The 17,542-nt window shown below is 30.7% G+C and overlaps 1 protein-coding gene across 1 annotated transcript; it reads right to left on the minus strand.

Moving 5' to 3' along the window:
• Positions 1–8,881: 8,881 nt before the first annotated feature.
• Positions 8,882–17,292, minus strand: LOC119614240 (serine-rich adhesin for platelets-like; the record flags this gene model as incomplete). The annotated part of the gene is given in 4 exon segments (XM_037970379.1): positions 8,882–12,520; positions 16,030–16,145; positions 17,142–17,265; positions 17,268–17,292. Coding segments are annotated over 4 exon segments (3,417 nt in total), but the record flags the coding sequence as incomplete, so codon positions are not given.
• Positions 17,293–17,542: the final 250 nt, after the last annotated feature.

Raw genomic sequence — 17,542 nt, forward strand, 5'->3', positions numbered from 1 at the left:
TTTAATTAACATTTCCAATAATTACTCGTTTATTAAGTGTAGTTCTGGAAAACTTGTCAATCTGTCAAAACAACTTTTAATATAAACCAAAATACGTTATTATAATTATTTCCTGCAGATGTGAAAAATAAACGAAAAATATTTTCATTTGTTAAAAGAAACGAAAATCTACTTTTAAAATAAACATCACTGTTAATGGCAACTGCGAAAGAACTTTTGATGTATTTTGTTGTTTAAAAGAAAGTAAATAATTACAGAATAATTTCAGCTCGAGCATAAATATTATTGTCACAAAATAAACTCTTTTTCCAATTTGCCAGTATGAATCGCAAATAAAACTGCCATAAAGTAAACACAATTATAAGCTATTTATTATTTTGTTTAAACAATAATGTTTTGTGTGAGTGATTGTGCATTATTCTTAATGTTGAATATTAAAATTTTTCACTACAAAAATTTAAGTTATAAAGAAAACGAAAAATTATTAACTAAGTAACAGAACACAAAACTACCAGAAAACAAGTTAGAGTGCTATATTCGGCTGAGCCGAATCTTAAATACTCTCCACTAACTACTTTTATATTAATACTTTTCTAATTGATCAAATATTTGTAGAAATAAGTTTTCTCATGTCTTAAACAGAGAAATCCCAAGATTAAAACAACTTAAATCTATTACAATTCCAAGATATATTGAACATTACAAACGCAATTTTTTTATATCGCCCTAAGATATGCTTTAGCAATATTTAGTAATTTGCATGTATGCATGTTACGAACCTATCGTGAAAAAATCTTGAAATAGAATTTTTGTTTACAAAACTAATATTTGTGCAAAATTTTGTATCAATAGCTTTATTTGGTAATGAGTAATGAGTGCTTAAGAGATTTTGTAAAAGGACCTTGTATGGGAGCTATGACCAATTATGTATATAAAGACAAAATTTCCAAATTTTATATGGATATCTTAATTTAGTAATGAGTTATGCGCGTTTAAGTGATTTTCGGGAGGGGACCTTGTATGGGAGCTATGACCAATTATGGACCGATCGGGAAAAAATTTCACAGTAAAATTTCTATGCACATGAGAAATACGTTTACCAAATTTTATATGGTTATCTTAATTTAGTAATGAGTTATGCGCGTTTAAGTGATTTTCCGGAGGGGACCTTGTATGGGAGCTATGTCCAATTATGGACCGATCCAGAAAATTTTTCTTCTGTATGAATTCTATTGACATAAGATTTTAATTTCTAAAATTTTGTGAAGATATCGACATTGCGACGGAAGTTATAAACAAAAAACCCATTTTCCGGGAATATGTACTTTTGTATGGGAGGTATATGAAATTGTGGACCTATTCTGAAAATTTTCTGCAGGGATCAAGCTCTTGTGTAGAAACGTATGTATGGTGATTTTCATGGAATTATCTTGCATAGTTTTCGAGAAAATTACATCACAATGTGTAAAAAATGCTTATTTTTTTCGAGGTTGCTTTAAATGTTGATTCATAACTTTTCCCGGTGTGAGCCGATTTTGCCCATTTTCAATACTAAACAACTTAGGAAAAAATTAAGAAAATGAAGAAAATTTCGGGTGAATTTGGTTAAACTCTATTGCTTCGTTTTATCGTGAGCGTGTTTTACACAGACAGACGGACATAGCTAAATCGACTCAGAATTTGATAAGGACCCAGAATATTACTTTGTTGGGTCTCAGATGAATATTTCTTGGTGTTACAGACGGAATTACAAAGTTATATATACCCTCTATCACCACTGATGGTGGTGGAGGGTATAAAAAGTTAATAAAACTAGAGTAAAACTTTAATTGTTCGCCATAGAATGTCAAAACAAAAACTCTGAAAGTATAGCAGAAATAGCTAAAAATATCTCAAAGTTTTTTTTTTCAAATTTAACTTGAAGTGAATATAAATACTTAGGTGATCAGGTGTATTAAGTTATTTAATTTATTTGTTAATTTCTCAGATAAAATTTTTACATAAAACTCAGTTTTTAGACAAAATTTACACAAAACTCAGTTTTTAAACAAGCTTTGTCTTTACATAAAAATTATGTTTTTACATGGAAACTTTGTTTTAAGAGAAAAACCCTGTTTTTACACAAAAACTCCGTTTTTACACAAAAACTCCGTTTTTACACAAAAACCTTGTTTTACACAAAAACTTCGTTTTTACACAAAAGTATGTTTTTAGACAAAAACTTCATTTTTAAACAAAAACTAAGTTTATACACAAAAATTTTGTTTTTACACAAACTCTCTGTTTTACACAAAAACTAAGTTTTTACACAAACTTTCTGTTTTACATAAAAACTCTGTTTTTACACAAAAACTTTACACAAAAACTCTGTTTTTATACAAAAACTCTGTTTTTACACAAAAACTCTGTTTTTTACACAGAAACTCTGTTTTTACACAAAAACTCTGTTTTTACACAGAAACTCTGCCTTTACACAAAAACTCTGTTTTTACACAGAAACTCTGTTTTTACGCAAAAACTCTGTTTTTTTTCACAAAAACTCTGTTTTTTTTTCACAAAAACTCTGTTTTTACACAAAAATTAAGTTTTTACACAAAAACAAAGATTTTACACAAAAACTCAATTTTTAGACAAAAACTGTGTATTTACACAAACACTGTGTTTTTACACAAACACTGTGTTTTTACACAAAAACTCTGTTTTTATACAAAAAAATCTGTTTTTTCACAAAAATTCTGTTTTTATACAAAAACTCTGTTTTTATACAAAAACTCTGTTTTTACACAAAAACTCATTTTACACAAAAACTCATTTTACACAAAAACTCATTTTACACAAAAACTCTAATTTTACACAAAAACTGTGTTTTTACACAAACTCTCTGTTTCTACACGAAAACTCAGTTTTTTCACAAAAACTCTGTTTTACACAAAGACTCTGTTTTTAAACAAAAACTGTGATTTTACACAAAAACTCAGTTTTTACTCAAAAACTTCGATTTACACAAAGACTTTGTTTTTATACAAAAACTTTGTTTTTTAAACAAAAACTCAGTTTTTACACAAAAACTCTGTTTTTACACAAAACTCAGTTTTTACACAAAATCTTTGTATTAACACAAGATCTTTGTATTAACACAAAAGCTCTAATTTTACATAAAAACTCTTATTTTACATTAAAGCTCTGTTTTTGTTAAAATTTAGTACACAAGATCTTAGTTTTTACACAAAAAGTATGTTTCTGCAAGTAAGTGTAGTTTTTACACAAAAACGTAGTTTTTACACATAATGTTAAAAATTTAGTTTTATTTTTTTTTTTAAATAGAGAACTCAAAATTTCGAATAAGCTTTAAGTTTTTTTTTATATTTTATTAACTTTTGTATAATTCTATGAATAATCTTTTATTGGTTGAGAATACTGAAGCGTGTTGTTCATCTTGACTGTGTTTTGTTAAGAAACGAGTAAGGGCATTTGTACATCTTTACCTCTAGCAACTTGTTCTATTAAGTTTAAGCAACAAGTTTTATTTTTTATTTGTTTACCTATTTTTTGTTTTTATTCTGCTGTTGTTATTACATTTTTGTGTAGAACCAAATAAATCATAAAAGTTTTTTGTTTGCTGCATGTTTTCAAACCATCTAAGTAAGTTTTTTTCCATCAAAATTGTGTTCTTTTTTTGTAATAGTGTTTCTGCTTTAGGAGGTGGCAACCATAAATGTTGAGTGAAAAATAATGCAAAATATCGATAAGTAAAAAAATGTTATGATTGAATAATAAAGTTTCTTTTCTTGGGAAAATAAAAGCACTGGTTGTGGTTACTACTCTTAAGTCGTTGATAGAGTAACCAGTAATAGTTGGAATAATTACATTATGTGAAACCATCTAAGTTTAAGTTTTTAAGATTTTGCAATATTGAGAATATTGTATTGAGAATATTGTTTTAAATTGTATTTACCACCTTAAGGCACTATAAGCGCATTTTTGCCTAGAGTGTTTTGGATTATAAAACCCCAAATTTTATGTTCTACATATTTAGATTCCTTTTATTCAAAGTTTTTCTTTTAAGTCTTATTAAGTTTTTAGTTTGTTTCTTCTATGTTTCTCTATATAAGTTTTCTAGTTTTGTTCCTTAACATAACAAATGTTTTCTTATTTTGCTCCTGCTACTATACTCCCAGTAGTTCAATTTATTTAAGTATTATTCTTTATTTTGTTTTTGTATGCGTCTATCATGGTAACAAAGCTGTTAAGCTAATATACATGCATAGTATAGTTTTTCCACTGACAAACAGATAAATGAGCATAAAGAAAAAAACTAAATAAAGCCAATGACACAATCAAATGTTGATAGAATAAAGTCTTTTAAGCTGCAGCTTTATTTATTCTTTTGTTTTCCTCAACATCTACGGTTGTGTACTGCTTAGAGGTTAAAAAAAACCAAAACATTTCAATAAAAAAAAATAACAAACTGTCATCAACATTCTCTATAGGAAATGTGCATCATAGATTATTGTTGAAAATGCAAAATATGTTGGAAGTTTTTTTTTATTAGTCGAGTTAAAATAATATTACAGTGGTATTAACTTGTTTTTAAATAAGAATGTAACACAAAGGGAAAGATTTAAGTTAATTATAAAACAGTTTTATATTCATACATACACATTTGAAATAAAGGTATTTATTTAATTAATATTTTTTTCAAGCAAAACTTTTCCATATAAAATCATAATGCAATAAAATTTTAATTACCAATTAAGGAAGTAATTTTTTGCAGCAAAAACTAATTAACGAAACGATTATGTGACGTATACGCTATATTTTAACTTTTTGTATTGAATATAAAGTATACGTATTTCATAGATTTTTATATAACACTAGCTATACCCAGTGTGCTTTGCTACCCTAAAAGGAATGTGTATAAATAAAAATCCCAATTAACGATTTTAAGATTCTAACTACAATAGTTCTCCAGATTTAAAATATGTTACATATGAGAGATGTCAAGCAAATTATTGCCAGGACGCCAGTTTCTATCTATCGCAAATTTCTATCTATCTATAAAAAATTTGAATAATATAAGAGTTTCCAAGATGCACGAAATTTTGTATTTAATTCATATATGTTGTGCCAAGCCACCCATTGAAAGTCCGCCCGTTATGCTCTAAATGTTCACATGAGTTTCAAAGTTCTTTATGTAAAATTTTAAGATTCTAGCTCTAATAGTTTCTCAGATATACGAATTTTTCTATTTGAGCCCCAGAAAGTTCGCTTTTATTCCTCCAAAATGTTCAGATGAATATTTAAGTTCTTTGTGCAAAATTTGAATAATTTAATTCCATTAGTTTTCCAGATAAACGAATTTTTGTCTTTAATTAATATGGGAGGTGCCGCTCCCCTCATGGGTAGTCCGCCAAATTATTACCCAAAATGTTTAGATGGATGTTAAAGTTATTCCTGCAAAATTTGAAGATTCTAATTATAATAGTTTCCAAGATAAACGTTTATTTGTATTTAATTTATATGGGAGGTGACACGCCCCCTAATGCTAGTCCGCCTACTTTTTTTCCTAAATAATAATATTGACACTAAAGTTGCTCCGACAAAATTTGAGGAGTCTAACTGTTATATTATCTAAAATATACGGATTTAATATTTTCTTAATATGGGCGTGGCTCCTCGCCCACTTGGAATTCCAAAATAAAAAGTAGCCTATTACCTATTCCAGACATACAGTAATACGATGTGAAAATTTTAATAAAATCGGTTCAGCCGTTTAGTAGTCTATAACGTTCAAACATACAAACATACAAACAAACACACATTCATTTTTATATATATAGATACATACCTACTTAGTTATTTCTTTTCGATAAAATTTAACATAGTAACAAGTAATATTGTTATATTCGGTTATGATGAATCTTATACACCTACTACTAATTTATAAGACGCTCCTGTTATATATTGTCATTAATATGAACATCTGGGTAATATTTGGTAGATGGCCTTTGATGGCTTAAGTCAAATTTTAGGTGAATATATCTCAAAGAAGATATTATATATAAAGTTTTCTAAAGTTGTCGCAGTTATAACGTCTCAAAAGGGGCCAAAAATTGCATTTTTCAAACTTCTAGGCACGTTTCACGATTCTTCAAAAAATCTTTTACTCTTAAGAAATTATTTGACGAAGTAATCGATGAAAACTAAAAGTATATTCGTATTTTATGGACTATAATTAAATGGAATTGGATTTGTATTGTGTAGCATTGTGTAAGTTTTGTATTTTTAGAAGGCATTCTTATAATTAACTAGCTATACCCAGTGCGCTTCGCTACCCTAAAAACCATAAAGTAAATTCATATTTACTTTTTACGGGAAACCCCAATCCCCTCATTTCTCTAGTTGGCAAACGGTGGCTCAGAAATGAATTTCTTCGACCAAAGTCAAATGTTTAGTTGGTCAAACTGGTCAAAATATTGATAATTATGGGCGTGGCATACTCCTAAAGACAAATATTTTATGACTATTTAAACTTTTTTATTTGAATGAAATTACTCATTAAATTTAAAGTATGCATCTGTTTACAAAATTATAATTGATATTATTTATTTTCTCAAAAAACAGTAGATTGTAGTATAACCGGTTCTAGTAGAACCAGTTGTGGAATTGATGAAGTAGGATCCTGTTTACAAAATGATCATGGGCATTACTTATTTTTGGGAAAAAACAATCGATTCTAGTAGAACTGCTTCTAAAAAAACAGGTTCTAGTATAACTTCCCGTGTAGAAGGGATAAATAGGGAAACTGTTCTATAGGTACCAGTTATAGAATTGTTAATCCTGGGTACTAACTTTATGTAAAAAAAACAACCGATTCGAGTGAAAACGGTTGCAAAAGAACCGAGTCTATTGGAACCTGTTATAGAATTTATGAAGTAGGATCCTGTTCGCAAGTTTGTTAGACAAATGTTTACACGAATGTCAAAATTGTTCGTGCAAAATTTGAGTATTCTAGCTCCAATAGCTTCCCCAATAAGCGAATTTTTATTTAATGCTTATGGGAGGGACCACGCCCCAGTGATCTGCCAATTTATTAGGCAAATACTAACATGGATGTCAAATTTTTTTTTTTTGCTTTTTTTGCATTCTAGCTCCAATAGTTTCCCCGATATACAAATTTAATTCATTTAATTCATATTTAATTCATATGGGTGGTAATACCCCATTGTCTAGTCCCCCCATATTTGAATTAAATATTCATATTGACACAAAAGTTTAGCGTACAAAATTTGGGAGCTGTAGCTTTTATGTCATTTAGTATTGGCTAGCAATATAGGCGTGGGATGTGCCACACCTACTATTGCTAGTTAGCCAAATTTTTCCTCCAGTATTCATATATGTATGTGTCAATGAACCAACCATCCGATTACATTACCCCACACACTAATTTTGATAGAGTTTTCAAAGTGAGATTTCCTTCCAGGAGTGAGTGGTGTAAGGGTAACCTACTGAGTGAATATACTATCAGAATCTTTACAGATAGTATATGTTGGGCACTACACGACCTCAATGTTCGGGCAACATAGGAATTTTTGTCGATAGTCAAGTGGTACTTCTCTCACTAAATTCTTATACTACCACTTCTCTATTAGTTAGACATTGCAAGAAGGATCTATCAAGGTTGGGTCGCCTGTCTGACATTACGCTTGTTTGGGTCCCTGCGCATAGGGACTATTATTGAAATGAACTGGCAGATGAGCTTGCAAGAACAGGATCTGCTCATGATATCTCCAACGCCGTTCCAGTAGCAACCCCGTTAGGTTTTATCAAGATTATATCTTCAAAAGGCTGAAAATAATTGGAATAACCTATAAACGCACAAGTCACCTTATAAACCGAAGTAGACGGTATACATATATGGAGATAAATAACAGTAATAACTGGATACTGGGTGCTAAGCAGACATGCAAGTAGGATTGTGGGCTACCCTTCAATGTACAATGTCGCATTTGCAAAGTAGGGAAAAGGAAGAAATGGTTTTCAATCTTCTCTGCGAATGCCCTGTTCTACGCGTGAAAAGAAACCGTTTTCTTGGCAGTTACTTCATATCTAACCTTGGTGAGATATCTGGATCTAAGCTTAATGATATCCTAAGATTTCTCACTGCTATAGGCTGGATCTAAAACTATAAAATACTTCATCTAACGGGTGGAGTGGTCTGATCAAAACGGAGTCACTTTGACTGTACTTGACAGTTCGCGTGTAGTGAACTACCACGTTAACCAACCAACCAACAACATATTTTCCTTCCAGGTATACAGAACACAGATTTTGAAAATTTCAAAAAACATGGTTCCTAACATGATATATTTTTGATGACTGATTTTCAAATTAAATTTTTATTCTCAAGGCTTCAAGTGTCTATCTATTCATAGTAATTTCTCTGAGTATACTGATCACGATTTGCAAAAAGTTGAAGCAGCAATACAGTTCCTCTGACAGATAATCCTTACGTAGAAGATATCGAACATAATTAGATAGGTATTGTAAAGTTCGAATATTATTGGATCAAGGCCCCGAATTAGACCTGTATTAAACATTAGTTGCCATTCAACGAGATTATGTAGTCTCATAATTTAAGCAAAGGTGTAGTTTTGGAATAAATCTAATGTAATACATGCATAGTCCTCTACATATGTGTTTGGATAAGTTTTGGATTAGCAATCTACATTCTTAGGAGGAGTACTACATTTTTGCAGCAAATTTAGATAAATCCGTTGCATATTTTTGGGCATCACCAAAAGATCAAACACTGTTAATGCCGAAATCTTAATCGAATCCCAAAAATAACCTTTTTTTCGTTAAATAATTAAAAACTATATTTTACAATAAAAACTAAAAGAAATATTTATTCAATTTTACTTAATTCTATTTTAATACCAATATTTAGTTTATAAACATTTCTTATATGGTTATTTGAACTGCATGTTTAATAATGTTATTTTGTATAAATTTTCTTATACAAACATTGGAAAACTGTCAACATTTCAATGGCTTCTTAATGTATGGCTTATAATCAAAAATACATAGGACTTAAGCTAGATTTTATATTAATACATTTATTTAATCCTAAACTACAGTTAACTAGTTATATGTAGTCATATAAAAGTAATATTTTATTCTTACCTAATAACATGCATATATGCAGAAAAATCAAGTTATTGGTAAAAAAAAAGAGAAACTAAAATAAATATATTTACAAAATCAAGTCATATTGTTACATGTGCAACCAATATTCATGTTGCAAAGCTAAAGATACTAAATCAACACCTGACAATTGATGATTTTTATATTTCTACACTTGTCTCTCATTTCTGTTGCAATTCTGTGCGTACCGTACCCGTAGATGATGAAGTGGCAGATGATGAAGATGCTGAATCCGATTGTATAGATGATGTCGATGACAATGAAGATGATGAAGTTATTGATGATGTTTTATTAGATGGAGACTTTGGTGTTGTCACATCATAACTTTGGCAATTACCAAAAGCGGAAGAAGTCAAAGTGGATGAAGGAGAAGGTGTTGTTGTTGTTGTCAATGTCGTTGCTTTAGTACAAGAAGCAGAATAATTTGATGATGTTGCTAATGAGGTCGATAATGTTGTTGGTGATGATAAAGCTGACGATAATACTTTTGTTGAGGATAATTCAGTTGTTGCGGTTGGTGGTGTTGTTGTTGTTAAAGTTTGTTTGTTTTCTACTATCAATATGTTAGGTGTCATTGTTGTTGCCTTGGGTATTATATTTGCATTTGTTTTATCAATATTGCTAGTTTGTTGTTGCATGGTGGCTACATTTGCATTTCTATGTAATTGTGGTATACGTGTTGTTGTTGTTTGTGGTAGCATTGCTGCTGTTGCTGCTGTATTTATATCAGGTGTTTGTAAAGTTTCTCTAGATGACACTTGATTGTCATTTGGTACCTTTGGCAAAACCTGACAGCAATTAGTTGTATCTTTACAATTGTTAGTAACAGCATCGCTGGAAGAGGCCTGAGAATACACCATACCATGATTCTCATTTATACTGGAATGTAATAGACTTGTGTTAGATGATGTTGTTGCCACTAGTGGTACTGCTGCATTTGGTACTATACGTGGTATATGAGACTTTTTAGGTTGAGCATAAACAATTCCTGATGGTAGTGCCGCATACGAGTCATTTATCATGGCCATAGGCGTTGCTGTAGGTGTATAATAGATGGTAGGTGTTGTAGGTTCTGAGTTACAACATGTAAGCTGATGTTGGGCATTTGTTTGGGGTGCTTGTATGCAATAGACCCTTTCCGTAAGATGTGCTGTAACTTCTCTTTCGGGTGTCTTATAGTAAGGTGGTTTAGATTCAAATGATTGAAATACTGATTGTTGTTGCTGCTGTTGGTTTGCTAGTGGTGCTGGAGCTACTGCTGTTGCTGCTGTTGATGGAATATGGTAATTTTCTGTTTGTGTATCTGTGTTAGTTGGCTTATTCTGTCTTCTCAAGGTTGAGTAATAACCCTCAGTGGGTTTTAATGAACCCACTATTAAAGTGTTTTGTGTAATTTCTGGCTCCTCTTCTTCCTCTTCGGCATAGTCATGTGCCACCATTAGAGGTGAGGTGGTAATATTGTTACTATTTCTTCTACCAATTGAAGGTTTTCGTCCTAAGGTGGCTATGGTGCGAGGTGGTGGCAAGGGTGGTTGTTGTTTGCTGTGAGCAAAGTGTGGAAAGTAAGAATTTGGTGGTAATGAATTACGCTTATAAGTAGTGCTTAAATCTTTAGTCATGGGTGGCGAATCTGTTTCTCTTTCGTGTTGCATATAAGTGGGCAAAACTTTGGGATATTTTCTTCTTTTTATAACATTTAACTGTTGTTCGGCTGTTAAGGCCTCGGCGGGTACATCATAGTCATCTTCTCTGCTGGTTACGTTTATATCCTGTAAATCATTGTCCTCGTTTGATATAAAACTGGTGATTTTTTCATTTTGATTATAGTACATTTCTACGGGATCAGAACGTGAATGTTGATGCATAGGCTGTATCAGTTCTGTCTCACAGGCTTCAGTTGCTGCCGAATGTTGGCGCATTAAAGTGTAACGGCTATTGTCTAAAGAATCTTGAGGCGTTAGAAGTTCTTGATCCTCCACCTCTATATCTTGACATATGATAATATTACGGCCATCCTGTTTCATTTTTGTCACCTCTATGGGCTCCTGCTCCAGGACGCTGCTGCCTCTTCCCTCTGGTGTAGCATCGATGGCTACACTTACTTTGCAGGGTTGAGGTTTGCCAAAAGAGCCACTGCCTCTTAGAGAACTAGAGAATGAAGAAGACTTTTTCGAATTTCTGCCACTACTAGGTCTTCTCTGCAAAGTGGCCTGTTTGTGAGGCTCAGTGGTGGTTATCCACTCACTTACTTTCGTATGAGTATCCACCGTTGAACAGCTTAATTGTCTGGTTATTTTAAAACCATTAATAGGTGATCTTTCTGTCTTAACCTGTTCATAAGTATTCGATTTTCTCATGGTATCCATTATAAAACTATCATCACCATCATCTCCATGCTGAGTGGTATTTGTCTTAGATCTTTTCAGATCATCATCGGTGGTGCCATCGTAGGTTAAAATGCCACCACCCAATTTACGCTGTAAAGTTTTGGTTTTCTTTTTCTTTTGCATCAGGAAAGTGGAATAAATGATGACATTCAAAATGATGAATACAATAATTAAGCCGATTAATAAATGTAAAGTGGTTTCTGATTTGGCCACATGTTCATTATTGTCAGCTTCATCCCCCGATGGCTTGTTATCCTCATTTACATAATTGCCATTGTTTATCTTACTGCTAGTACTGCTGCTGCTGCTGCCTTCATAGTATTTTTTATCCCAACCAACACCTTGTGCTTTAGCACTACTGCCGCCACCACTACTGATATATGTGTCAAATTGTTTTGAGCCATAAATGGTATTATAGGGAGAACGTGTAGTATAAGCCGTCTTGGTGCTATAACCATTATAACGTATTTCATAGCCTTGAGCTTTTACTTCATCATTATTATCATCATCAAAACTACTTCCTTGTACATTGCCACCTGCCATTACTATACCTTTATATTGCGTAGACGGTGGTGCATTATACATATTCTCCGCTTGTGTCTCTTTGCCACTTGCATACGGTTCTTGCAGCAATAGTTTTAATGTTCTAACCGGATCTTCAGCACCATTATCACGTGTACCAAATTTATTCATATGACCGGTTATTACATCTAGTTTTGAGCCATAACGTTTGGGATAAATTGCTGTAGTTCCGCTTGCAACATTTCCATTTTCATAGTTATTGTTACTGTTGCTATTGTAATTGTTAGTTTGTAAAAATGGCTGCTGTTGTATTTGTGCAATTTGATTGAGTTCATCGGGTAATTCTTTATTCCAAAAATTCATATAGACTTGTCGATATTTATAACCAACAGACGGTGGTATCCCTGTTCGCAAGGAGAAGGGGAAAAGTAGAATTTTAGTTTTTTTTATATTTTAGTGAAATATGATTTTATAAAATATTGAGATATTTCGTGTTAGTAGTTCTTTTTTTTAGAAAATTCAATAAAATAGCATTCTTCTCTTTTGAAGTCTGCTAAAATATGCTTTACATTATTGATAAAGGATTCCTTGGATAGTTGTACTTTTACTATACTTAAATATTTAAAGTTTTTGTTATGATTCTAAGAAATTGACTGCATAATAATTAAATATTAATACAGATTTTTAAAAATATTCGTATTTGTGCTCAAAAATACTGAATGTATTCATAAGAATACCATATAGAGAAAAGGATATGTACATATTCTTTTCATTCTAACCTTAAATATTTCTCAAATAACAGGAATCATGTGTTAGGACTTATCACATACACTTCTTGGAATCTACGGAAACTTGCTTCCAATAACTACTCTGTTTGATAGTTTTAAGAATTTTTCTTACATATGAAAATATGTACTTATAATAAAGTCGTATTCCCAGAAGGTAAATATTTTTTAAATAAATACTCATTTGATTAAACATGTCCTTTTTGGACACATTATATTTGTTTAATAAAGATGTTTACGACTAAATAAATATGTTAGTTTTAACCCTTTTCAAGCAATTACTCTTAGAAAAGAGAATGTAACTCATACTATGGATAAATATATATTTCGCATGAGTTGAATAAGTTATGTAAGCATATGATATATAACTAATGAAACTTAATATTGTCAAATCACTATACTGGTACTCTGCAAAAATTATTGGAGTACATCTATTAATGTAATTCAAAAACTTCTTCCCTATAAACATTATTGGAGTACACGATTCGTTATGTAGTACCATGTAATGCAGACATATATCATGCTTACTTTTCTTAAACAAAATAGTCATTACATGAGACCGTGTTGCGAGTGTGGATCATGTGCTCCCATAATTTTAGCAAGGGAGTAGTTTTGGGATTATTTACTTTATGAATCTGGGAGTCACTTTATGAGGGTTTGTTCGAAATTTCAGACTGACGTTGCCCATTTTCAACATTGAACAAACATAAAATAATTTTTAACAGCGGATGGACAGACATGGCTAGATCACCAGAGATTCTTATAAATATCTACAGTAAACATAAATTTTGTGAGTATAAGAATGATGTTTCTTTGTATTATAAACTACAATTATAATTACACAGCAAAATATAAAAAAATACTTCGAAAAGAATAGCTTTATATTAGCTTCTGTGGAAGTGATGTTTAATAACTTCCAATGAAATTTTTATGAGTTTAAAAATGTTGAATGTATGTAATGCTATTTTTTCTCTTAATATTATTTTTTACTTCCAAATCACTTCCAAAAAAATACATAAAAGTGACTTCTTGAGCACAACTTAAGAAATAGTGAAATTGGAATCATAACAAGTTCGGCTTGGCCGAATCTTAAATACCCTCCATCCGTAAGCTACTTTTTATGAAAACCCATATAATTGGATTAAAATATTCCGTGATGAGGGTGCTATCATTTAGAAATCACTTATTAGTTGCATTATACATCTATGGAATTAACTTTGATCAAGTATAAACGTCTATGAAAGATATGACCAATTTCGCAGAATGATGAAGTGACTTAAGAAAGTGGATCTTATATTAGAGTTTTGAGCTATTATGGACTGATCCAAACATTTTTCAGAATGATTTATATATACAAAAAATATATTAGCGATATTTTTTTTTGTCAATGAAATATGTGAGTTAAAGTAATTTTCGGCAGTGGACCGTATATCGGAGACTTGAAAAATTATGGGTCTATCCAGAAACAAAATTGAGAGTGATTTGTATATGTAAAGAACTTATTTATGCGGAATTTTAGTCCGATATCTTTATTTATCAATGAAATATGCGATTTTCGGAAGTGGATCTCTTATATGGGATCTATGACCAATTATTGACCGATTCGGGAAATATTTCTTAGAGTGGTTTATATCTACTTTAAACACATTCATTACGAATTTTATACCGATATCATTCAGTAATGAAAAATGTCCGTTACGTAGTTATCGGAAGTGGTCCTTATATAAGAGCTATGTCCAATTGTGGAACTGATCCGGAAAAAAATTAGTAGATTCGTATATGTATACATAAAACACTTTTTATGTTGAATATAATTCCAATATCTTTAATATCACCTATGTGCATTTAGGTGATTTTCGGAAGTGCACCTTATATGGGAGCTATGCCCAATTATGGACCGATCCGAAAAAATTTTAGTAGAGTCTTATATTTATTTCTTAATTAGTTATGTGCATTTAAGTGGATTTCGGTAGTGGGCCTTATACGGAAGCTATTACCAATTATGGACCGTTCCGGAAAATATTTCTCAGGGTGGATTATATGTACTTTAAAACATATTCATGACGAATTTTTTACCTATATCTTCATTCAGTAATGAAAAATGTTTGTTTACGTGGTTATCGGAAGTGGGCCTTATATGGGAGTTATAACAAATTATGGACCGATCCAAAAAAATGTAGTAAAGTCGTATATCTAATATCTTAATTTCTTAATTAGTTATGTGCATTTAAGTGATTTTCGGAAGTGGACCTTGTATGGGAGCTATGACAAATTATGTACCGATACACATCTAAGTTCGTAATATGATTTCTGTTTATATTATATACATATATGAAAAATTTGTTGGTGGTTTTAACAATAAATCTATTTCCGAGAACATGTACCTTTTTATGGGGGCTATAGGAAATTTTAGATCGATTGTATTTATTTTAAACATATAAATTTTAAACGATAAATAGGAAAAAAACGTAATTTATTTCGAGGTAGTCTGAAATTTTTACTCCTAACTTTTTACATTGTGAATAGATTTTACTGATTTTGAATACCAAACTGCTTAGGACAACAATGAATATTTTCCGTGAATTTAATTTACTTCCTTTGCTTAGTTTTAACGTGAGCATGTTTTAGGCTGACAGATAGACGGACATAGCTAAATCGACTCAGAATTTGATAAGTACCCGGAATATATATACTTTGTTGGGTCTCAGATGAATATTTCTTAGTGTTACACACGGAATGACAAACTTATCACAATGATGGTGGTGGGAGGGAATAATAGAGCATCACTTCTAAGAAAAGCTAGTGTTAAAATCATTGCTTCTGCCGGTCTTTTTCAGTTTTTCAGTTTTTCATGGAGTAAATTCGACTACTTTTTCGCTTTTTTGGAAGTTCTTTTTTTCTAGGTTACTATGGTTGATAATCACCTTTTTGTATAAAAAAACAAAGGGTTTTAATATACTATTAACTTTAATATTCATTTTTGAAAATGGGAAAATGACTTATTCAAATAACTTGAATTGTATACCATATTTTTCCAAACAAAGAATCCCTTATTATGAAATATTTTTTCTATTGTTTATTTAGTTATAGATTTTTCTTACATATTTACATATTTTGTTTTTTCTTACCAATATTCATGTATGCCTGAGAACGTTTATTAAATTCCGGCCATTCCAAGTCATAACGATCCCATTCTAAGGCATGCAAATTAATAAAATTACCCTTCCAAGGAGCCTTAGGATTGCTAAAAATAAATAAAATAATTTTTGACATATTAAATCATATTTGCTTGAATTCCCAATATGTATTAGGCTAAAATTTAAAATCATACTTATAAATATATACAAACATTTAAACAAATATTAATTTTAACTAAATTGCCACACATAAACATGAATATAAAATTCAGTTGAAATTATATAGATAATTGAAAGAAATTGAGGAAATAATCTTTTTCATGAGAAATACTAAATTCTATAAAAAGAAATGAATAGAAGGTAAAGAGTGGTAATAGAGGGAAATAAAAATTCAATTTATATTTTTAACAAACTTTAAGAAGTTCGTTCTTTAGTAGTGATGGAATTGCCATAACTACGCGCCATCATTGACATACTGTAAACAGACAAACTGTTTGAAAGAAATCATACAACTGTCATGAAAACAAATAACTGAATGAAAGTTTAGCTTAAACTACTGCACAACTATGTCTGTTAGCACTGCTACCAACAGACTAACTGCCACAGCCACTACTGCCACTACCATGACATTATTGTTATTATTTGTAAATTTTCTTTTGTGCTTCTATTTTTTTTTTTTTTAGATTTCCTTAACTTCTTGCAGCTTTAGAACTTTTAACTTGATAGTTATTTGGTAGTATGTCTAAAGCAAATAGGATAAAAATATAAAATCTATTTGTATCTTCAAACAAACACTTTAAAGTGTCTTCTAAAGCAAAATAAAAGAAGAAAATGAACTAAAAAGAATCATAGAAAAAATTCAAAATCTGTTGGTATATAATCATAATAATAATAATGATTATAGTGTAACGTGGTATTACTTTTCAAAGACTAACAAACCTAAAAAAAACTCTATCACTACTTAGCTTCTTCACACACACACACACTTTCTCTACTTACTTGTATGAAATGACAAGAATTTGTAAAATTTTCCTAGTAAGTATAGCTTTTTGCTTTATTTAATTTAATATTCATGCAAACTGAAAATCAAATAAAATGCTTACCCTGTCTTGGCAAAATTACACCAGTATGACATAACAGCTTCGGCTAAAAGTTTTTCTTGTGCTGTATACTGAGTACCATGGAAAAGACCAGCGGATGCTAATGGTGCACCAAATACAAAGGCCACTCTTCACCCGCTATACTATGTGGCAACTGCAATGAAAAGAGATTGAAGAAAAAATATATATATATATTTAATATATAAAATACACAGTCAATTTTTGTTCATAGTAGCAATGTTATTATTATTTTTATTTGTAATTGGTTCCATAATCGTTACTTACTTGCCATTACAATAGTTGAATGTCATTTTTATTTTCAATACTGAAAAATGAAATTTAACCAAATTACTTAAGAATATCAAAACTCTTTGGTAACGAATAAAATTAAAAATATTCCGGTA

Source organism: Lucilia sericata, unplaced genomic scaffold (genome assembly GCF_015586225.1).
Source record: "Lucilia sericata isolate MDLA Ls3-8-SP2 unplaced genomic scaffold, ASM1558622v1 Contig002720F_arrow, whole genome shotgun sequence".
NCBI classification, from domain to species: domain Eukaryota; kingdom Metazoa; phylum Arthropoda; class Insecta; order Diptera; family Calliphoridae; genus Lucilia; species Lucilia sericata.